Source organism: Spinacia oleracea, chromosome 2, assembly GCF_020520425.1.
Source record: "Spinacia oleracea cultivar Varoflay chromosome 2, BTI_SOV_V1, whole genome shotgun sequence".
NCBI lineage: Eukaryota > Viridiplantae > Streptophyta > Magnoliopsida > Caryophyllales > Amaranthaceae > Spinacia > Spinacia oleracea.
The window spans coordinates 102337369-102361551 of NC_079488.1; the positions used below are offsets into that span (position 1 = coordinate 102337369).

The 24183-nt window shown below is 33.6% G+C and overlaps 1 protein-coding gene across 1 annotated transcript; it reads right to left on the reverse strand.

Moving 5' to 3' along the window:
- Positions 1 to 2848: 2848 nt before the first annotated feature.
- LOC110795814 (gibberellin 20 oxidase 1-D) lies at positions 2849 to 9027 on the reverse strand. The gene is made up of 3 exons (XM_022000840.2): positions 8381 to 9027; positions 4357 to 4678; positions 2849 to 3513 (listed from the first exon to the last, which is right to left on the reverse strand). The coding sequence occupies exons 1-3, from the start codon at positions 8908 to 8910 to the stop codon at positions 3241 to 3243; spliced, it is 1125 nt and encodes a 374-aa protein (XP_021856532.1). The 5' UTR covers positions 8911 to 9027; the 3' UTR covers positions 2849 to 3240.
- Positions 9028 to 24183: the final 15156 nt, after the last annotated feature.

Genomic DNA, 24183 nt, shown 5'->3' on the forward strand with positions numbered 1-24183 from the left:
ACCATGGTATCCAAAAAAAGATGTTCAATTCATTATCCGCACCATATACGAAGTGGTTTTATGTGCATATAGCAACTAATAATAGTGAGCATTTACATCAATCATAATCTACAAACTTTATATACGAAGTACTTAATTTGAGGGCCTAATTAGTTTTGTTTTGTTTTATGTAACTATGAAACATCATAGTCCTTTGAGTCATACTCGATTGATCATATGGATCCATCTAAGACATTACACATCTTGCATGTGAACATGTGTGAGCTTTAGACCATGGACTATGTCTATGTTCTAAACTTTCAACTAATGTACTCTTTATCATCTCCAACCCCGTCATTAATTGATGTACTTCATGTATATGATATGACATCATACTTATAGTGTTATGAATTAATGTCGGATTAATTCAATAAAGATCGAGGAATTTTGATTTGTGATTTTCTAGTTGGGAAATAAATGAAAAACAATAAATACTCAAATAAAGAACCCCAAATTTATAGTGGTTCACTCATAAATGAGCTACAAACATCTACTTTTGGGGAGGGAGAATAATGCTTGTATTAATCCGTTCACACTTTGAGGAGGTATTACAAGTAGAAATTGTGTGATAAGAGTTTATATCTACTTTCTCTCTCTAACTCTCTTGTGTTTATGTGTTTCCTTCACTATAAACTCTCCACACAAATCAGAAATAGGTTTAGTTGGTATGTATAGTACCAAAGAAGAAATTAGATCAATGCAGTAGAAAAGCTCACGTTGCCCAAAAACAAAAGGCGAGAAGAGATCCCGCTCAGCTGTGCGCGCGCACGACTTATTCTGCGCGCGCGGATAAAACTTCTGTGCCCGGTCGTTTAATGCTAAACTAGTCTGTAGCCCGGCCGTTTCTAATTTTCTATAGTTGATGCTTACGAGACTTATGACATCATGTTTCTTCATGGTTATCCTTAATTTTGCTTTAGGTATTATTATTATTTTCCCAAAATAGTCCATTGTAAATAAAAAGTCACATAAAAATTTAGTTGTTTTAGATTTCATATTAACAATTATTTATAAATTGATGTGAAGAGATAAACCACAATTGGTGGTTGATTAAGATGGTGATGAGAGTTATCATTTACATTTGAGATCATGTGTTCCAACCTCATTGTATTGATTTTTAGTTATCCATAAAAGGGAGAATACTACATGACACATATACGTTTTTCACAATGCTTTTTAATAGTATAGATATCAAAGGTCCTGATTTGAAGATTACTAGTCTTATATACACGCGATGCGTGCAAATATAAGAAACATATTTCTGTTATTACATTTAAACCTGAAATAACATTTAAAAAATATAATATAAATGCGATGCGTGCGAATATAAGAATCGTATAAGTTAGATAGAATGATAAGAATTTATTTAAGGGGCTAGATTGATTAAAATGCTTCCTTGGGCTTTTCCTATTAGGTAGGTTGTCATTATATTCTCTATTCTATAAGTGTGGAGGGTATTTTAGTAATACAAGGGGGGACATCAAAAGGGGATTTACTAAAATAACATCACTTCTTCACTTATATAATAGAGATAATGGATAAAATAAGTGAGAATGTGTAAAAGGTGGGTTGAAGTAAGAAAAAAATGAATAAAGTAAGAGAAAATGAGTGCAAAATTGTAAATTTTGTGGGGGTAAGATGATACATTTTTATGTCCAAAAAAAGTATTAAATATACACAAATTCTTATTTAAATGGGGTGTGCGATAAATATTGTACACCGAAGTTAAAGTTGACGTAAAATGCTTAAAAGTCACCATTATATATGTAAAAGTTATCTACTTTTTAATAATAAATTTTTTTATTTTAATAAAAAATATTTCTTCAAAATCACTAATAATGTATAAAATTAATCATTTAATACTTTAAAATGTTTATCTATTTACTTTTTTTAATAGTATAAAAGTTAAACTGAGTAAAAGTTAAAGAAAACTGGATTAAAGTTATGTTGGTGCACAATAAATTTATTGTACAACTTGTGCACGCAAGACCGTTAGTTAAATATATGATAAAAAAAAACATTATAAAACGACAAAACAAAAAGTGTAAAGATTATTTTGAAACGGTGTCAATACATTAATTATTTCATTATTCTAAGAATTAAAAACATTGCATACACCATCACTTAGGATAAATAACATCATATTCGTACATCTTAAAATAGTACGTACTCTGTGTATAATTATAAAACTAGTATTTGGGCCCGGGCGATGCCCCGGATTATTTCGTGAATAACAATAATCATCATATTTTTTAAATGAATTTTGTTTGAGTTTTTTCAGAAGATGATTTTTCTATATTATATTAATATTAATTTTGCACAAATAATATGTAAAAGATTATAGCTCAATTGGTTAATAGACTAATGTTGAAAGTGGGGGATGTGGGTTCGAATCTTACGCAAACCATATTATTTCTTTTTTAAATGAAAGTGGATATATTATAGCGTGGATTTGTGGATTGAGGGAGAGCGCCACGTGGCATGTAAACGTTTGTTAAAACGCTTTTTAATATCACAAATTCTTATTAATTTACAAATGGCCGGTGTACGATAAATATTGTACACCGAATTTAAAGTTGACATAAAATGCTTAAAAGTTACACTTATATATGTAAAATTTTCATTCTAATAAAAAATATTTCTTCAAAATCACTAATAATATATAAAATTAATCGTTTAACACTTTAAAATGTTTATCTATTAACTTTTTTTTATTAATATAAAAGTTAGATAAAAGTGAGTAAAAGTTAGAGAAAAGTGGATAAAAGTTATGTTGGTGCACAATAAATTTATTGTACACCTTGTGCATGCAAGACCTTTTGTTTTAATAGAAGTATATAGTATAGATAACGGTATAGATATTACATTGTACGCAATTGCAATGATCGAAGGGGAAGAAAACCTAGAAGAAGACAGAGTCTAAGAAAGGGTGGGTCGTACCACATGTTATTGTACAATAACAAACATAAACTTTAAACATAGTACACTAATAACAGTAGACAGATAGATATTAACCAACAGCGGTGCTTCAGTTGTAATTTAATCAGATCGATCTTTAGCTAACTTCAATTGGCACCCTTTTGTCTCTTCAATTCATATACGGAGTACAATGCTTTTCTATAACGAGTGCATCATGTTTTTACATGTATGTCCTTTGCGTGCTGCTGTTGCTGTTGCTGTTGCTGTTGCTGTTGCATGGTTTTACTTTACTCGCTCGTCTTCAGTTGATCTCTTTTGAAGCCACTTTGTAAAAGAATCTAGAGTTTTTGTGTCGGCCCTATAATGTTTCTGTGTAAACTCCAAAAGAAGCGGCCATGTAAAATCCGGGTATACCCTTGGATGCCCTAACTCAATTGGTGGACGAATCACTTTGTTTCCCCTTGGACACAGAAAGAAAGCCACTGATTTTCTAGGAGTTTTGCTATTCACCACTGCCCTGTGCAAGCAACTCTTGTATTTCCCATTTGACAAAGCCTACACACATATATTCAACACATCTATTCTATTACTATATACTAAAAGAGACACCGGGAATGACATGTGTCAATTCCTGGTGCAATTTTTTCCCGCCAAAAACTACTTTCCCAAAACAAAGTGTATCTGTTTTATTTTATTTTATTCTCTACCTAGCTTTATTTATAAACTATTTATGAATGGAAACAAAATTTTAGTTTATAAATTATGACAATAATAGATATAACGCAATAATAATTATTTTAAATTGGTAATGTTTTAATCAAATCGATATACTAATAATGAAAAATATAAACACTCAATATTTTGATAAAATTATCATATTGGCATTTTAAATATGCACATTAAATGAATAAATTAAACGAGTATATGTTAAAAAATGTTATAATTATGCAATAGTTTGGGAGATAATCAGTTAAATTTTTTGTGAAAAAAATTATCAAAATCCGTGCGTGCACAAAATCTAATCTAGTTTGTAAATTAAATCATACTCCGTATATATTGCCCATGTGGCTCATTCAGTTCGCAATAAAAAAAAATTAAAAAATTAAAAATTAATGCAATTTTGAATTCTTTTACTCTCTCGAAATCATCACTATGTTATCCTGGATCGAACTATTCGACTATTTGTAATCTTTATGTCAAAATTGTAAGTGCATATTTGATACTCATAACTCCTTTTGTCCGACAAGTTGTTGCCCACTTCATAATATGTGGCTCATAAGTTGATAGATGAACAAACATTATGAAGTGGACAAATATTGTAGGGCAACATAAACGTAACTTGAAAAAAAAAAAAAAAAAAATCAAAAATAGTACTAGTTGTAAAGACAATATAATTACCATGAAGGTATCTCCAATGTTGACGACAAATGCTTTCTGGTTGGGACGGATGGAGTACCATTTTTGGTCGACGAAGACTTCAAGGCCACCAACATGATCTTGATGAAGAATCGTCAGCGACGTGGGATCACAGTGAGGCCCCGTCCCAAGAGTTAATTCGGGTTTTTGGCAAGGCGGGTAGTAGTTTAGTCTGATTATTGAGTCATTCCCTTTGAAAAATTCCCTGAAATAGTTTCTTCCAACTCCTAGGCTCATTCCCAAAAGCTCCATGATACCAAGGGACAACTTGCTCATAGCCTTACAATATTCTTGGTACACCCTCCTACAACAATGTAAAAAAGTGTTGGAACAAATAATAGATCGATGTAGTACCACATCAGATCGAAGTCATATTTAAAAATAAATAAATTGAGTTAACAATTTAACATAGTACCCTTTTTTCTTTTTCAATTACGTCCTTAACATACCAAAAGTCCAATTCGTTTTTGGTTACTTAATTTAGAATGTGTACCTTGTAGACTTGTAGGTAGGCAAGTTTGTTTGGACGTCCTAAAATAGATATATACACTTCCTCTTATTTTTAATACTAGTAAAGTTTGAAATTTTTATTGTTAAGATATGTTAAGATATTAGATATTATTCTGTGAATATTCTGTAGAGTCCTAACTATGGTGAGTTACCTAATGTGTACCTAGGGTTTAGGTAACTGAGTTGTACTATATATACGTATGTTATTAATGAGAATGATACGAGATTACACAATATTTGACATGGTATCATGAGCCTAGGTTAAAAACCCTAGATTTTTTTCCGCAAGAAATTTGAGAGAGTGTAGCCGAGTATTGAGAACAGCGACTTTCTTCGCTTGTTGAGTATTGAGATTAGGAGTTAACAATTCCTTAAGTATCACCATGAGTTCCGATGAGGAGGCACCACCAAAGGTCATCGCCGCCGCCGTCGACCTAGACTACTATCTCGGGTCAGGCGACGGCCCCGGTATTGTTATCACCCCTGTGAAACTGAGAGGAGCATCGAACTACGATGAATGGGCCAAAGCCGTTCGTCGCTCGATGATTTCAAAATTCAAATTTGGTTTTCTTGATGGGTCTGTGAAGGAGCCCATTACGGACGAGACGAAGATGAAACATTGGATTGCGGTCAATTCGATGGTGGTGTCTTGGATCACAAACACCATTGACGAGAGTTTGCGTTCGAATCTGGAGGACTTTGATATTGCTCACGAGTTGTGGAGTCATTTGAGGACGCGGTACTGCGTCGTGTCGGGCACCAGGGTCTGCCATATTAAGATGGCTCTGAGTGGTTGCAAGCAGGGCACGTCTGAGGGCGTCATGGAGTACTATGGCCGCTTGTCGAAGGTATGGAAGGAGTACGTACAGTATGCACGAGTTCCCAGGTGTGTATGTGCGGGTTGTACGTGTAATATAGCGAAGCAGGTGGGGGACATTCACGATGAAGATCGTCTGCACTATTTCCTAATTGGCCTGGATGATCACTATGAAGCCATTCGTGCACAACTGTTAGCACGATCGCCGTTGCCAGGACTCGACGAGGCGTACCAGACGGTTATGAATACCGAGACCATGCGCGCCAAGGCTGCGAGAGGTCCGGAGAGTGTCATGGCGTTCAAGGTCGAGACTAAGGCTCGGTCGAGGTCGGGAGATGTCAGTGGCAGATTTTGTGGTCATTGCAATCGTGAGGGTCATGAGGAAGAAACTTGTTATCAGCTGATTGGATTTCCTGAATGGTGGGATGAGAAGAAACGAGGTGGACGAGGGCCTGGTCGAGGAGGCAGGACGTCGATTAGAGGAGGCAGAGTAGCTCGCGGGGCAGCGTCGTCGACCAGTGGTGTCGCTCGTGCCAATGCCGTGAGCAATGCCACAGGAGGGGCGACAACCACTGTGACGAGTGGAGACGGATCGCATGGTGCAGTGACGACAACCAATCATGAGCTTGTTGGGGTGACGAAGGAGCAAGTCCAGCAAATAGTTGACATCTTGTCACGACCTTCAACCAAGTTGCAAGGTAATCTTGATTTACGTTGGATTATAATGAGACATTTGCTCCCGTCGCGAAGATGGCGACAGTTCGAACTTTCCTAGCTGTCGCAGCTGTCAAACAGTGGGACGTGCATCAGATGGACGTCCATAATGCGTTCTTGCACGGTGACTTGGAGGAAGAGATCTATATGAAGATTCCTCCTGGATTCCAGAAGAATCACTCTGACAAAGTGTGTCGAATGAGAAAGTCGTTGTATGGGTTGAAACAAGCACCTAGATGTTGGTTCCAGAAGTTGTCGACGGCATTGACGCACTATGGATTTCGACAGTCGCTGTCCGATTATTCGCTCTTTACTCTGTCTAAAGGTACGTTGCAGCTGAGTGTGCTCATTTATGTGGACGACATGATTATCGCGGGCAATAACAAGTTTGCGCTTGAGAGTTTTAAGGCATACTTGAAGGAGTGTTTTAAAATGAAAGACCTCGGGGCTCTGAAGTACTTCCTTGGGTTAGAGGTGGCACGAAGTAGTCAAGGGTTCTATGTATGTCAGAGAAAATATGCCCTCGACATCATCTCAGAGGCCGGATTGTTGGGAGCAAAGCCTGTGGACTTTCCCATGGAACAGAATCATAGGTTGGCATTGGCAGACGGGCCAGACCTGTCGGACGGTGAGCAGTATAGGCGTCTGATCGGACGTCTGGTTTATTTGGCTGTCACGCGACCAGACGTTGCCTACTCTGTACATGTCCTATCTCAATTTATGAAAGCACCAAAGGAGGCACATTGGGAAGCAGCTTTGCGAGTAGTGAGATATTTGAAGAAGTGTCCGGGTCAAGGTATACTACTTCGGTCGGACAGTGCGTTGCAGTTGGAGGGGTGGTGCGACTCGGATTGGGCAGGGTGTCCAATGACGCGTCGGTCGGTGACTGGATGGTTTGTGTCACTTGGTATGTCGCCAGTTTCTTGGAAGACCAAGAAACAGCATACTGTTTCTCGGTCGTCTGCTGAGGCAGAATATCGGTCGATGGCAGCTCTGACGTGTGAGTTGAAGTGGTTGAAACAACTACTACGCGACTTGGGGGTGACACACGACCAAGGCATGAGGATGTATTGCGACAGTCAGTCTGCGTTGCATATTGCACAGAATCCGGTGTTCCATGAAAGGACAAAACACATCGAGTCAGATTGTCATTTCATTCGAGATGCAATCAAGGAAGGGATCATCAGTCCGTCGTACGTGTCGACGAAGGTTCAGTTAGCAGATATCTTCACCAAAGCGTTGGGGAAGGCGCAATTTGAGTTTTTTTTGAACAAGATGGGCATTCGAGATCTACATGCTCCACCTTGAGGGGGGATGTTAAGATATGTTAAGATATTAGATATTATTCTGTGAATATTCTGTAGAGTCCTAACTATGGTGAGTTACCTAATGTGTACCTAGGGTTTAGGTAACTGAGTTGTACTATATATACGTATGTTATTAATGAGAATGATACGAGATTACACAATATTTGACATTTATACTATTCACATATTTTACTTTGACTAATGTTAGTGAATTATACCTAAGATAAAATATAGCCATATGGAATGTAATTGATAAATTCGTCTTAATGTGTGTTTTCTACATATCATTCTTTTTTTATAATTTTTACATTATCATACGTGAAAGTAACCAACGTTGCGATAAAAACAAACGGATAAAGTATTATACTTCCTCTGTTCCACAAACATCGCACCACGGGTTACACTATTTACGCAGTGTCGGCCTTTGGCCATCTTTTGTAATATATTTTTTGAGGGAAGGCCATCTTTTGTAATGTGTAAGGAAATATGTAATCATGTAAGACCTTGTTAGATTCGTATTGATATATACTTTATAAATATCAATATTTTACAGTTTCTACTCATGCATAATTCGAGAGATTAAGAGTCAAAGTTGTATGTTGGGAAGCGTTATGTTAATATGGTGCAATATTTATGGAACGGACGCAAGATTTCTTACCCAAATTCTTGAAAGTCAGTCCCCATTAAGTTGGAGATGTAGTTTTGTACCATTTTTGAGGACTTATCATCATCATCATCATAATATCGAAAGGAAAGAGTCTCTTTCCAAGGAAGTTTTGTGGCAAATCTTCCAAGAAAGCTACTAGCATAGCCACAATGATCACCTTGTTTCCTGAGAGCTTTTTGTTTTTGGGAAAACGGCTGACTAAAAAAGTAATCCATAGCTTCATGAGCTTTAGCTAAGAGCTCGAAATCGATATCATGGTTGACAATCAAGAAGAACCCATGCTTCTTGCATGCTTCATTGGCAAGTGTAGTTGCCTTTGACACTGCAACTGGGTCTCCTGAGAGGAACCCCCCTAGATCAATGGGAGGTACCTCGAGCTCTGGAGGCGTTTCCGAGCATGGTTTTTCATCATCTGGCCATATAAATTGGCTTGGTATGTTATCTTCATGTTTAAGAAATGATGTATCAAACAATGAGGTTGTTGGAAGTGGTGGTGGAATGGTAAGAAGTGGTTGCATCATTTTTTGTTGGTTTGAAGCAAACTAAGCTAGCTTTGTTAGGAAAATGGAGGTTAAGGAGAAGAGAGAAATAGAGAATGGAAAGAAGTTGAGGCAGTTTGTCGAAGTTAAGATGTGGAGGTGAGGGGTTTATATGAGATGAGCAACTGAGCAATTCTTGTTCCGACTGTCTTATCAACCTTTTTTTTAAGTCTGAATTAAGTTAAAATAAGTTAAAACCTAACAATATATTACTCCCTCTGTTTCTTTTTATTTGTCTAATTTGCTGTGTAATTAGGTTGTATCTAAAAGATTGTTTCATTACCATAAAAGTTCATAGAACTACAACTCTATTTTCACATAAAATACATTTGACCCTTCGTATTTGTCTCTTCTCAATTCTGCATAACTAAATCTTAATAAACATTATCTGTGTATAGGACAAACAATTAGAGACGGAAGGAGTAATACGGAGTAGCTAAGTAAGTGGGCCTTTGGCCAAACTTTTTTCTTTATTTCTATTGGCTATGAAATGGATGGTCCAAGTAATAATACCAAAAGATCACGTTGGCAAAATGGAATATGGGAATGGTGGATTATGTTGTATTATTTCTAAGAGCAGAAGTAAAAGAAGACATAGAATATAGGATCAAGCAAAATGTACAATTATTATTTTGGTTTGTACTCTGTAGTTAGTTCCTCGTGTGGCCCAATGTGTAGGGAAGCGTCCTGCGTTTCGAAGGATAAAGAAAGCAGATATTGACTTAAAGTGGTTTATAAATAGTAAATTCCTACAACACTTAAATTACCATACGGACTCCACCTTCTAATTTATACGCCCTGTTATGTGGGTCATGTCCCATGTCGAGCCACATGACTTGGGGGTGGTTAGGCCTGGCCTATGGCCCAACCCACTAGATGTGCAAGGTCAAAATCTTAAAAAGGTAGGTTGCGGCATGGCCCAAGCCCATGTGTCAATCTATATTTTCTCGTGTCATGCTTGCGTGCTTTGTCGTGTCAAGTTATGGCTCTACTTGCTTATACAAAATAAAATAAATCCCAGGCCCAACATGTACAACACCCTAACGTAAGGTAATTTAGTCCGATTCTGAGGGAAAGAAAAGCTAATCTGAATGAAAATCCATTTTATACTCGATACAAGGTGGCGTTTATGTAAGATTCGACATATGGGACCTGATCTGATTATTGTTTTCACCTCACCTATTGATAGACTGGAATAATATTATGGTATGACAATTATGTTTGAATTGAACCATTAAATATCAAATTAATTAAATGTAGTACTCGTAGTATATTAGAAACTTAATTTTGTGATCTAAAGTGTTAAAATAATCATCTTATTCAATTTGAGGCAAAACAATCCGATGTAAATTCTAAAATAAAATTCAAAGTCATAATCTGATTTCAAAAATGTAATCTGATCGATCTGACTCGTTGTCATCCCTACTGTATTGTGTTATGCCTACATGTTATCAATGGGACGGCCATGCCAATTAAACCTTTAGTTGTTGTTAGTGTGAACTGTGAATGGAGGGTATCCTACCTTAGAGAACAACAATAACATTAAAAAGGTTTTGAAAGGATCCATTACCTTGGATGCCTATTTTTTCTCTCCAATAAATTTTTTTTTTCTTTGTGTTGCAAGTTCTTGGAGAATCTGTTTTTTTTTCTTTGAGTTGCAAGTTCTTGGAGGATTATTGGTCAAATAGGTTATAGGTTCGCTTCAGTATAATGATTGATCATTCGTGTGGTATATAATGTCTAATTTGACAATACAAACAATTTTTTAAAAAGTGTGATTCAAATTTAAGGGTTGCCCTTTAATTTGAAAAAAATTATGTGAACATTAATACTTGTAAGCGACAATAGTGGTAGACTCTTAGTTATCTCTTAAGGAGAGAGAAAAATTAAGAGCTAGCTTTTAGGTGAGAAAATAGAGACTCTTAATTAGAATGTGTACGAGAAATTTCTGAAATAAGAGCTAGTGTCACATCATTGTTTTTGTATAAAAATATAATAAAAAAAGGAGGGTAAGAGAGCATAAGAGCTAGTGTTAAAAGTTAGTCCATTTCCACAATTTTTTAAGAGGTGACTCTTATTTTTTAAGAAAGCCTCGACAAGTTTGGTACATAATTAATAATTTAAGATAATTAAACTTTGTGAAATGTCTAAGAGATGCAATATTTTCCCAATTGTTCTTGTTAAAAACAATTTCAACGCGTCTCCAGTGTGACCGGTCACTCCATCAACTTGATAGTGTGACGCGCGCACAACACAACTACTGTGAAGACGGTTATTGACTGATGTTACTTGACTTTATTTCTATGTTGGTGTACATTGTTTTCGATGTTACTTTTCTTGTTTTACTGCAGTTTCTTCAATTTCATGTTAGAGGTTCCTTGTATAAACTGGCGTCAATGTTACTTGACTTTCTATGTTGGTGTTACTTATATATTATTTATTCGTTGTTACTTTTGTTGTTTTATTGCAGTTTCATGTTAGAGGTTCCTTGTATAGACTGATGTTACTTGACTTTCTATGCTGGTGTACTTAGACATTGTATTCGATGTTACTTTTCTTGTTTTACTGCAGTTTCTTCAATTTAATGTTAGATGTTCCTTGTATAGGTTAGTGTTACTTTACTTTCTATGTCAGTGTCACTTAGACAATGTATTCGCTGTTACTTTTCTTGTTTTATTGCAGTTTCTTCAATTTCATGTTAGAGGTTGCTTGTATAGACTGACATTACTTGACTTTCTATGGCGGTGTTACTTATATATTGTACTCGTTGTTATTTTTCTTGTTTGATTGCATTTTCTTAAATTTTATGTTGGAGGTTCCTTATATAGACTAGTGTTACTTTATTTTCTATGTTGGTGTTACTTTATTTTCTATATTGGTGTTACTTTTAAGTCATGTTAACCAACACGTTGGGCTTATTTATAAGTGTGAACTCGCCACAACATCAAGTTGATGGTGTGGCTGGTCACATATAAGACAAGATTTGAGGAAACAATTTACATCCTTGAGAATTTTTGTAATGAAAGTTTTTAGAATTATTTTTAAATAATGAAAATTAAAAATTAGGTAAGTTAGCTAATATATCATCCTTGGCGATGGAATAATGATAGGATGTGGGAAGTGGGAATACAAACGATAATCATAAACGAAACAATAACAACATCGATCATTTGCAGGTCATCATTCGGCTACTATATTTCCTTTTCAATATATATATATGTTGAGGGAATAATTTAATTACAAACAAAATTTGTACTGTAGAGAAGAAGACGAATTTCTTGAACAAGCATATCAATCTTCCTTCCATAGTTCCATAAAGTAGAAAATTTATGACATTGAATTGATTGAGATGATAATAATGAAATTTTCACCTTCACTTTTGATATTTTGATGAGTTAGGGCAAAAAGAATACCATTCCATAATAAATGTTTCGAGAATTATATACTAAGGATTACATACATGACTACCTGAGGAGATAGATTTCGAGCAATTCATGCATGCATGTTAAGGTTTTGGAATCTTATTTTCAATGCAAGATGCAACTTTGCTTGTTTTTTTCAATCAATTCATGAGTTTATAATCCTTAGAGCACTTATTCTTGTACTGTTTTTTTTTTTAATCTTTATAAATTACGGAGTATAATGCAAGTGGTATCTAATAATGTCAAGGATCAATCTTATTTGATTCGCCTTGTTGTACAAATTTAAAATATCAATTCTTTTAAAAAAATCTAGATTTTGAGCCCGTTCAATGAACGGACAATTATATAATGGTTGTTAAGCCGTCTTTTAAAGTGCTAATTTTATCGAAAACTTGCGTTTTTAGTGGGAATAGATGATTCATATAGAGGTGAAAGTTGAAAAAAAAAATTAGATGGTGAATTAATTTGAGTGTTACAGATGGAGATGGAGTGACCGAGTGGAAGCGATTGAATAATATATGAATTAAATTGTGAATTGATGTTTAATGAGGAAGATGGAGTGAAATAAGAGTTGAAACTGTAAAATATTTCGTATTACAAACAACAAAATGAAAAATTGAAAAAAAAAACAAATTTATGGATGAAAGATATGAGGGTGACATGTGTCAACTAATTATATATGGTAGGGTGATACATGTCAACTAATCATATATGGTAGGGTGACACGTGTCAATTAATCATATATGGTTATCCTTTTTAAATACTAGGTATTGAGGTATTGATGTTACTCATGCATGTGTGCATTGGAAGATGAAATACTGTAAGAACCAACTGTCTGATTTCTAAAACAAGTACTCCGTATTAGAAAGGCAAGTATAGTATAAATACTGAGTTTTGACGCGCCACCTGCTAATTTTGACACATCTGTGTATGAGTATCACAAATTCTTATTTACAAGTGGTGTACAATAATATTGTATATCGGAATAAAAGTTAACTCAAAATGCTTAAAAGCTACTTTTATATATAAAAACATTATCTGTTTTTAATGATAAAAATTTCATTTTAACAAAAAGCATTTCTTCAAAATCATTAATAATATACGGAGTATAAAATTAATCATTTAACTCTTTAAAATGTTTACATATCAACTTTTTTTTATAATATAAAAGTTAATCAAAACGTATTAAAGATAAAATTTATTTTAAAAAAAAAAATTGTTAAAAGTTATCCTGGAGTAGAATAAATTTATTATACATTTTATAGGTACAAGACCTTTTTATATGAGTATATACTCCCCCTGTATTTAAAAAGAGATACGTTTTGACCGGCTCGAAGTTTTAGAAGAGTGGGTTGAATTTATTGAAATAAAATGAAAGTGAGATAGTTGATGAATTATTTATTATAGTTAAAAGATGATGTGAGTAAATGTGGGAAACAAGAGAAAGAGAAAAATATTAATATAATGTGGAGTGAGGACCAAAACATGTCATTAAAATAAAGTGTATTTTTTTTTAATAAAACCGTTTAAGGAAAGTGTATCTCTTTTTAAAATACGGAGGAAGTATATATATATGAAGTACGGAGTATATATTTATATCATAGAAACTGGTTGGGATATATGACAAATTAATAAGCCCCAAGACTTATGCTATGCATTATGTGCAAATAAACCCCTTTACTTTTAATTAAAGTAAATCAGCCCCACATCTTTCTAAATTGTGCAATTTAATTATTAAGTAGTATATTCCGGTTATTCTTAGTATGAATACTTTAATCTATCGGAACACCAGCTTTATGTGAAATATGAAATACATGTATTACAATTTCAATATGTAAATTATTTATTTCGTATAGTTAAGAGCCCGTTGTTGCTGTTTCCCGCGGTTTGCTGCTTCCTGCGGTTTGCTGCTTCCTGCAGTTCTTTTTTCTCTCTTTTCTTTTGTGAATTTAGGATTTTGTAATTATTAAAATTTTATATACAACGTATATTGTACTTGGAATGTACAAAAAAATTTATAGCGTTAAATTTGGAGTTGTTTTCTGGCGAAATTAAAGATGTATAGTAGATTTCAGGTTTAGATTGACTGGAAATTTTATTTTGATGTAGATTGCACTAATTACAAAACGCAAGGGGCTGATTTACTTCAATTAAAAGTAGGAGGGTTGGTTTGCACATAAGACATAAGTATAGGGGCTTATTTGCCACAAAGGCCGAAATTGGTTCTCACGTGTGTCAAACTCAATTTTTTTTAAATACAAAAATCATTCCCGACAAGTACCATATGAATTACCAATCAAAATAATATATAAACATAATTAATTGGAGAGAGAAAGTGTTGTATGTAAAGTTTCAATGCATTTGTAACCAATCAAAAATCAACATTGAAAGGTTACCAACCCTTAGGGTTACTCTATCATTCTAATGTTTGGTTGACCTTAAGGGTTGGCAACCCCTAAGATACATATAACATAAAATAATATATAAACATAATTAATTGGAGAGAGAAAGTGTTGTATGTAAAGTTTCAATGCATTTGTAACCAATCAAAAATCAACATTGAAAGGTTACCAACCCTTAAGGTTACTCTATCATTCTCCCATCACTTAGCATGCCATTGACAAGTATTTGCCACTTGTTCACACGAGTGGTTCCCACCTTTGGGGTTCAAATACTTTGATTTGATTAGTAAATAAAAGAGACAGTACGTGAGGCTGCTACTTATTTGAAGACTTGAAGTAAGCATCTTTGAAAATATATCCTTAGCTTTGACATGTAATCTTAATTTTAAGTCACTTTCCTCGGGAGGTGTCAATTTGGACAAACTGATTGGCTTCCGATCGGGTTTATCCGTTCGGATTGTAACTGGGTTATTTTTGCTAACGGGTTGAATCGGGTTAGGTTCGAAAATTAGCGGGCGGATCAGGTTGATTAAGCGCGGGTATCATATCGGATTGGAGTATAGTTGAGTCGAGTTGGAATACGTCGGATTGTAAAAGGGTTAACCGGATTATAACAGATTCATATCATATCGGGTGGAACTCATATAGGACTGAGGTCATATTGGGTCAGGTTCATTTGATAATTAACGATATGAATTGAGTCGGGTTAATAGGTTTAGTCGGGTTACATCGGGTTCAGGTCATATCGGTTCGGGTTCTCGGTTCTTATCGATTTAGGTTCATACAGTGTGAATAAAGCAGTAGCATGTTGTTCTTCCATTCGGGTTACGTCAATTCGATTCCAAATTATAAAATAAAAATATCAGGCTGGTTATTACTGACATCACAATTTTCAATACGTTTATAAATTATAAGATTAAAGCGTTAATTAGGGGACAAAGCAATCCCTAACTTTTAAAAAATTTAAAAATTTAAGATAAGCAGCGATATTACCGTGTTGTAAACAGTTCAGATTAAACGGGTTACCGTGTTGTAAACCGTTAGGATTAAACGGTTTTGCTCGGGTTGAAACGGATTGGGTCATTAATGGATTTTATATCCATTTGGCTCAGGTTGAAACAAATCGGGTGATAATAAATGGTTTGTTATCGAATTTCGAATCTTAATCAGGTTAATATTATAGGCCGGTTCGAGTTCTGGTTGAATATAATCAGAACAAATTTCAAGTCCCAAAACATAAATTATTAACAGTTATGATTCTAAACAATTTAATCAACCCAACAAATTTAACAATTTAGGTTGAAAATTGACAGCTCTACTTCCCACTAATGAGATCCGTGATTATTCCGTACAAAAAAAAAGACACAAGAGTGACAACAACCTAATAAATACTATACGCATGCACTATAAAATTAAATGATGATGTCATAATGGGGGATTAGCTCTTGTAAAATGTAAGTTATGAAAATCAGGCAGTATGGTTGAAGCAAACCTATCCTGAACTTACGCGTATATAAAGAGATTACAAAGATCAACGTATAAGTGGAGTTGTTGAGTTTGAGTGTTCCAAAATGGCCAATGTACAAAATCACATCAATGCCTTTATCTTGTCCCGTTCTTATTTATGGAATTGTTTGACAAATGGTTTTTTTTTAGGTTTTATTTACTACTAGACCTGGTTATCGGGCGGGGCGGGTCAGGGTCGGTGCGGGTCAAAAGAGGGTCGGGTATTGAAAGGGTCATTTTTAGCGGGTCGATAATGGGCGGGTCAAAAGCGGGTCGCGGGTCAATAGCGGGTCATTAGTAGGCGGGTCAATAAACGAGCAATGAAAAATGAAAAACAAAAGAGCCATGTGCAAGTACAAGTAAATACGAAGCTATACACGTAATTTTTTGTATCATTACTATTTATTTTTCAAAATAATTGTAGTATAAGTTTGACCCTATAATGACCCTGTCCAATAAAGGCTCTGTCCAATAAGAGCCCTGCCCAATAAAAGCCCTATTAACGTCAGGGCCGGTGAAAGGGCTGTGCAACCTGGCCCTCGGCACAGGGCCCCCAGTTTCACAGGGCCACAATATAAAAAACCTATCTATATATTACTCCCTCCGTCCCGGAATACTCGACCCGGTTTGACCGGCACGGAGTTTAAGGGACTTGAATTGACTTATTTAATTTAATAGGTAGTAGTTGATAGTGGGGTATTATTTTAATGTAGTTAGTGGGAGGTGGGTTAAGAGGTGGGGTTGGGGGATAGTAGGGGTTGAATTTTTAATTATTTTTTGTATGGAGTAGGGGGTAGGTGGGTTAATAGGGGTGGAGTGAGAAATAATATAATATTGTTAGAATATTTCCATTTTTAGAAACAGGTCAAGTATTAAGGGACGGCCCGATAAGGAAAACAGGTCAAGTATTCCGGGACGGAGGGAGTATTTGTAATAGAAAGACATATATTTACTGTTGGCTTGCTGGCACGGATTGTTAGATTTCACACAATAGAGCTGAGTTCGACCCCGACGTAGGGTTTTTTTTTTGTCTTTCAATACTATAACTTTTATGTTAAAAAACAATACGGAGTAGATACTTTGTGTACTTTCTCGTTAACACTTGATTCAATTTAGATATTTCTTGGTTGATGGTATGAATGTTTTCATTATATAATCATACTAAATGAAAATAATTTATACAAAGTTTAATACTATAAAAAAAATCATTTTTTTTATCGATATAAATTTTTTCTTGATTCTCAGATTGTCTATTTACAAGAAAAAGAGTATTAAATATAAATTAAGTTGGATGATTATGTCAAAAGCATAAAAGTGAATCTCGAAAACACTCACCGTTACTTTTAATAGGTACGTGAAAAATTTAATTTTAGGGGTCTGGTTTTATAATAGCACAGGGCCCCCAATTTGTTTAAGACGGCCCTGATTAACGTGACCCTAACCCTATATCCAATGGACTACCATGTCCAATAACCAGGTCTATTTACTACTCTGTACTTCCTTCGTTTCTTTTTGTTCCTTTACGTTTGATATTTTGCATGTTTATAAATGATTGATTAATGTGCATTGAGTTACCTCTATTTTTTTTATTCAAACAAGAAAAATTACGTTTACTTATAATGTTTTCACTCTTATCAAAATTCTGATATTGGATAAATGAGAAAATTTTAATATCTCAATAGAAAAGTGTGAGATATGAAATAATTGGTTAAAACAATCATTTGACTCAAATTTTGATAGAATATTAAAGCATTTATATGATAATATAAAAGGAAATATAAAAAACATTTTGAGACACCAAAAAGAAAAACGTAAAGAACAAAAAGAAACGGAGAGAGTCCTTCGTACTTTTTAGTTGTTGGCTTTTTATGTTGGTCAAACAACAACAAAAAAGTGTTTTGTTAAGTGGCTTTTTGGTTAGCTAAAAAGCCAGCTTATTCACCAAAAATAAAAGGCTAGTCTTACTAGATTTTTTTGTATAGCTTTTGGCTTTTCAATCATCAAATTACTTTTCTATCCTTGTTTTTTTACTAATTAATTAACCATTAATAATGATATTAATGAGTAACCTATACCTAGTATTTAAAAAAGATAACCATTAATTATTATATGACAAGTGTCACCTCTATCTTATTGATTATTATATGACAAGTGTCACCTCCATCTTTCATCCATTTTTTTTCAATTTTTCCTTTTGTGATTTGTCATACGAAGTACTTATTTTACAGCTTCAACACCTCTTTCACTCTATCTTGCTCATTCAACATCAATTCACCATTTAATTTATACATTCGATCATTCAACCTCTTCCACTCTATTTCCCGTTTTAACACTCATAATTCACCATCTAATTTATACGGAGTACATTTTTTCAACTTTCAAATTTACCTCTATATAAATCATATATTCACACTAAAATCGCAAACCTTAAATAAAATTAACACTTTAAAAAACGGCTTAATAACCACGATATAAGTGCGCGTTCATTGAACGGGCTCAAAAGCTATTAGTTAAAAATTAAAAAATGAAAATTTGTAAAAAAAAAACATAAGCATCATCATTTCAATGACACATAAGCAACACCATCTTGAAGACACGTGTCCAAACCCAATTAATCTTTCTATTTATTTTTTTGTTATAAAAAAATAATGGTCATTCATCGTTCCACTTTATTGCCATTAGTTTTCACGTAGTATACTACTAATCTCCGTCTCTTTAATTTATTATAATTGTACTCCCTCCGTCCCATGTTTATAGCCCCTTGACTAAAAACACGAGTTTTAAGAAAAATGGAATAGTACACTGGAAATTGGAATATAGTACATTGATAATTGATTTGTATGAGAAGGTGGAATATAGTACTCCGTACATCGAAAAGGGAATATAGTACATGAAAAAATGAAATATAGTACATGGGGAAGTTTTGTTGGGGTTTCAATGCATTTTAAATTAATATAGTACATGAGAAAGTAGAAAACCTAATGGCCAAAAATAGAAACATGACTATAATTTTGGGACGCTCAAAATATAAACAGAACTATAAAAATGGGATTGAGGGAGTATAAAAAATTAGGATCCATACTAAAATTGATTATGCCTAAACAACCGTCCCCTACTTCATCTTCCGCATTCTTCAACTTCCCATTAACTCTCCAACCTTAATTATTTTCAATGTCAATTTAATTCAATCCCTAAATCTTCTACCCTTCTCCTGTAGCATTCATTCAAAATCTAACCTCCCACTAATAGAGTTTTTTACCGTTCCGTTTTAAAACGTTAGGAAGATTTTAGGGTGTTTTAATTCAACATAACGATTGTTTATTTTCATGCATGCAATTCAAGTTGTAGTAAACCCCCCCCCCCCCTCTCTCTAAGCATGTTGTTCTTGGTTTTTCTTAAGCATATTGGAAATATGTGGTTTATTTTTCTTACTTAATTAGTTGCAATTCATTTTGTAGAGAAGGAGAATCTTATAATGTATGGTTTCCATGCAAATGATTAAAGGTAGGCAAATCGTCATCAACATTTTGAGACTTTTAGGTGAGTTTTATTTGTATATTTTTGTTGTTAGGGAACTTACAATTAGTTTTAGTTCTCCTGTAAGAAAAGTTTTGTCAATATAGTTCAATGGTTAGAATTTGTTAAGCTTTTCCCTTAATTGGATATCATGAGTATAGTTGTACACTGTAACAGTTTTGTTTGATTTTTGTACAAATGATATGTTATTGGTGGTAATAGGTGAAAAGTTGATCTATTTTTTCAGGGGAGATGATCAACATAAGTAGAAAAATGTAATGATTAAAAAGATAAAACTTCATAGGTCGTAAATTTTAGTATTATCATTTGGTTTAAACACCTTCTAACACCTGCTTAACATAACTTCTAAACTCCATTACACTACTAACATATAATCAACCTGTTCGTCGAACGGGGCCAAAAACTAGTTATACTAAAATAGACACCAAGAATGACATGACACGTGTCATTCATGGTGCAAAAAAAAAAATCCGCCAAAAAAATTTCCCTTAAAAGTACTTCCTCCGATTTTTAATTACAAACTTTTACATAAGGCTGTCTTACAAGAAAGACCACCTCGTTGTCATATAAGTTAAGCAATGAAAGCAATTAGTTAAGCATTGAAACTAATTAGTTAAAACTGGAAATATTTAGTTAAACACTAGAACTAGTTAGTTAAGCACTAAAACTAATTAGTTAAACAATGAAATCAATTAGTTAAGCAATCAAAGTGGTCTTTCCGGTAAGGCGGTCTTACACAAAAGTTGTCGATTTTTAATACTTGCAACGTTGGTAACTTTCACGCATGCTTATGCAAAACTTTGATCATTAATATCTTTAATTCTCTTTAACCAAAAATTATAAAAAGTTAATATTTTGAAAATACAAATTGAGACGAATATAACAAGATCCTACATGATTATGTTTTATTTTACGTATAAATCACCAACTAATCAAAATAGAATATGTGAATAGTGTAAAATACACAAATGTTGCGAGTATTAAAAATTGGAGGAAGTATCTATTTAATTTATAATTTTATTGTGGATGTCAACTAGTTTAGTTGGTAAATTCTTGAGAGGATGGTACCCAAAACCTGAGTTCAAATCTCGTCCACATCATTTGTTGCGTTGCCCTTTGTTGCTTCTCTCTACACCAAAAAATAAAAATTATAATTTTATTTTCTATCCTTTTTTATTTTTATGTATGAAAAAATATTTGTTTATAGATTATGGAAGTAATATATGCCACATAATAATAATTTGCTAAAACTGATTTTTGGTAATACTTTAGTTAAATGGTTCGTATCTATTACATTGTACTAAAACAAAAACCAGGAGTGACACAAATCACTTCCTGGTGAAAAATTTTCGCTAACAAAAATTCCTAAAAATCTCTACTTTATATTTAAAATTTATTTTCTATCCTTGTTTGTTTACGATTTATGTATGGAAAAAAAAATATTTATTTATAGATTACGGAAATATTATATGCCACATAATTAAAGTTTGCTAAAAAAGAATCTTGCTAATATTTTAGCGAAATCGTTATATTAATAATGGAAAATGTAATTACTCAATATTTTAGTCAAATCCACATATCATGTATGTCAAATAATTTGATCAAATTAACATATCAAGCATATAATTTATGTAATACGTAGTATGACGGAAACTTGCGTCCCTAAATTAGATGATTAAATAGATGTACGGAGTATTAATTACTCACAAAACACACATGAATTGACTTTCGCCCTTTGGTATGCCAAAGCTTGGACTGCACTCCAACATGCAAGTATGAATTTTTTTTATTTTTTTCTCCTAAAATAAACCACAAATGCAATATAAATTATAAATGGGGATGGAGGGATTAGAATTTGACACTTATCATACACAAATCTAGAGTTTTAACCACTAAACTAAAATCTCATCGGCCGAAAGTATGAAGATGTAGCTTACGTAAGTATAGCATTATAAAAAAGAATGTCTCCTTTTATGAATAGTTGACAAGTTATTTGACTCATCACCTACAATATCACATTTCCAGAACTTCCTTACTTTAACAACGTCAAATAATTGTGTTTCGGGTAAATAAATAGTATGGCTCCTTCGGATTAGATTTCCTATCATAAACCACACAATGACACAATATAGTAATTTCTTTGGCACACAGAATTCATTTATGAGTAGAATTTAGAAAACTTTTGGAAATGATGAACAAGAAACTAATTAAATAGTGGTTAATTGGCATAGTGGTTATGGGTGATGAATGGCGGTTTGTGCACGAAAGATTACTGGTTTAAATCCTTATTTATAATTCATATTGTTCACGTGACTCATTCGCTTAAAAGGAATTAAAAATAATAATGTTTATAATAGTTATTTATATATATGCGTGTAGACCAGTCAAAAATCGACTCGAAAATACTGAGTCTTAAACAAGATTTTGTGACCTGTAACCAAATTTTATTCGAACCTGAACAACCTGAAAAGTAATGGATCAAAATCCGACCGAATCAGTTTTTTTTCCGGCCAATAAATCATTGTATTTATAGTAATAAATGAGATTATAAGAAAACTTAAGCACAATAAACACGTTGTTGTTATTATTGTTGGGTGTAATATGATTTTGATTTGTATTCTACGTCATTATATGGTGGAATTTGCCTAAATATAAAGTTGTGTATGAATATTTGTTAATTTGTACACATATTCTGCATATTTGTTACACAAATTAATGAAATTAAAATACGCGTTTTAAAACCTCTCAACCGTTATGTCGACCAGAAACCGGAAGTTTCTAGGTCTTGAACAATCATTTGTAAACCCATCTTTATTTCATATTCCAACAACTTCTTGTTTAAATATCATAAAAATTTCTATCAAGTCAATGCATAGGCTCTAAAGTACTTCCTCCGAATCTTTTTACTTTTTAGTTGCAACAATTTGCTTTTCACGTTTGCCAATGCATATCTTGAACAATTAATGTATTTAATTACTGATGAGTAAAATTATAAAAAAATGATTTTCGTAAAACATACATTAAGACGAATCTAACAAGACCCCACATGAAAATATTTTTTCCTAAAGTAGTATCATCAAAAATAAACAAAGTAGATTAACCGAACCCAAAAGTGACTGACCCGAATTAACCCTAGCTCGAAAGTAATTTTTTATAACCGGACCGATCCGTTTGACAGATCTAGCTACGTGTCTTATATATAATAGAAACATTTAAATTCTTTACGGTTTAAAACTAGCGTTCTTCTGTGATATCATGAAGTTATATTTTGATGTGTGAATGAGTTAAGAACTTAAAATCAGGTTAAAAAGTTTCAAATCATCTTGGATAATATAAGATTGTAATAAATTCAAATATACTCAAATATCTAGATAAGACAAAATAAGTTAATACTTTCGGATTGAAAAAAAACATTTACCGAATTCTATTTCTTGGAAAACTTAATACTCCATAACATGTTTCGAAACTGTTATTTGATTATTTCGCAAATAAAAAATATTCGATTGATATGATGTTTTACTAACCATAATCATATAATGATGTGCTAGGAAAATTAAGACCTTAAAATCAAGGGTCTTGAAATCAAATTACATGTTAGGTCTAGACGTCATGTGGCAGGCCTGGCATAAACTTGGCCCAATCAGCCACAGCTCAAATGTTGGCCCGGCAACACGAGAAGCATAACAGAGAGGCAGAGAGTCATGGGTCATTCACAGGGGTGTCAAATCGGGTCATCGGTAGGTTACAGATCGGGTATAATCGATTCGGTATAGTTGGATAATGTAGTTGTACGGGGTCGTTGTAATGTGTGAATTTTATTTTTCGGGTCACTTCGATTTTGACCATAAATCGGTTGGATCAGGTCAGTTTTTAACAGCCCTACATTCTTAGATATCAATTTCAAAAAATGGCACATGCTCACTCCCCCCACCAATCCGTGGACTATGGACCATGGTGCACATAGAGCATGGTGCACCATGTGCACCAAAAGAACACATGTGCATAAACAAAAGAACATGACACTACGACAAAAGAACATGCAATATAATGTTTTACTTTTTTTTGTAAAAAATCACAATTTATTAAAAATATAAAAAATATATGTTCATGTTCTTTTTACGTAACCAGGTGTTCTTTTAATTATATACTAATGTTCTTAAGGTGCACCATGCTCTATGTGCACCATGGTACACCTTCAAAATTGCGCTCCCCCACTCTTCTTTCTTGTCCCGCTTATTTTTAATACAAAACGAACGAAGAAAAATAATTTTAAAAAACAAAATATTAAAGGTCCATTTGCATTGCATGATTTGGGTCGAGTTGGGCGTTGACATTCCTCAAAGAAAATTGGCACGAGTCAAACACTGCATGACTATTTGCACAACCAG

Excerpts from the sequence above, each read along its gene's own strand:
- LOC110795814 (XM_022000840.2), bottom strand. The coding sequence starts at position 8,910 with ATGATGCAACCACTTCTTACCATTCCACCACCACTTCCAACAACCTCA. Across the intron at positions 4,679-8,380 it reads ACTGACTTTCAAGAATTTGG|GAGGGTGTACCAAGAATATT; the intron begins GTAAGAAATCTT and ends ACATTGTTGTAG. Across the intron at positions 3,514-4,356 it reads ACATTGGAGATACCTTCATG|GCTTTGTCAAATGGGAAATA; the intron begins GTAATTATATTG and ends ATATGTGTGTAG.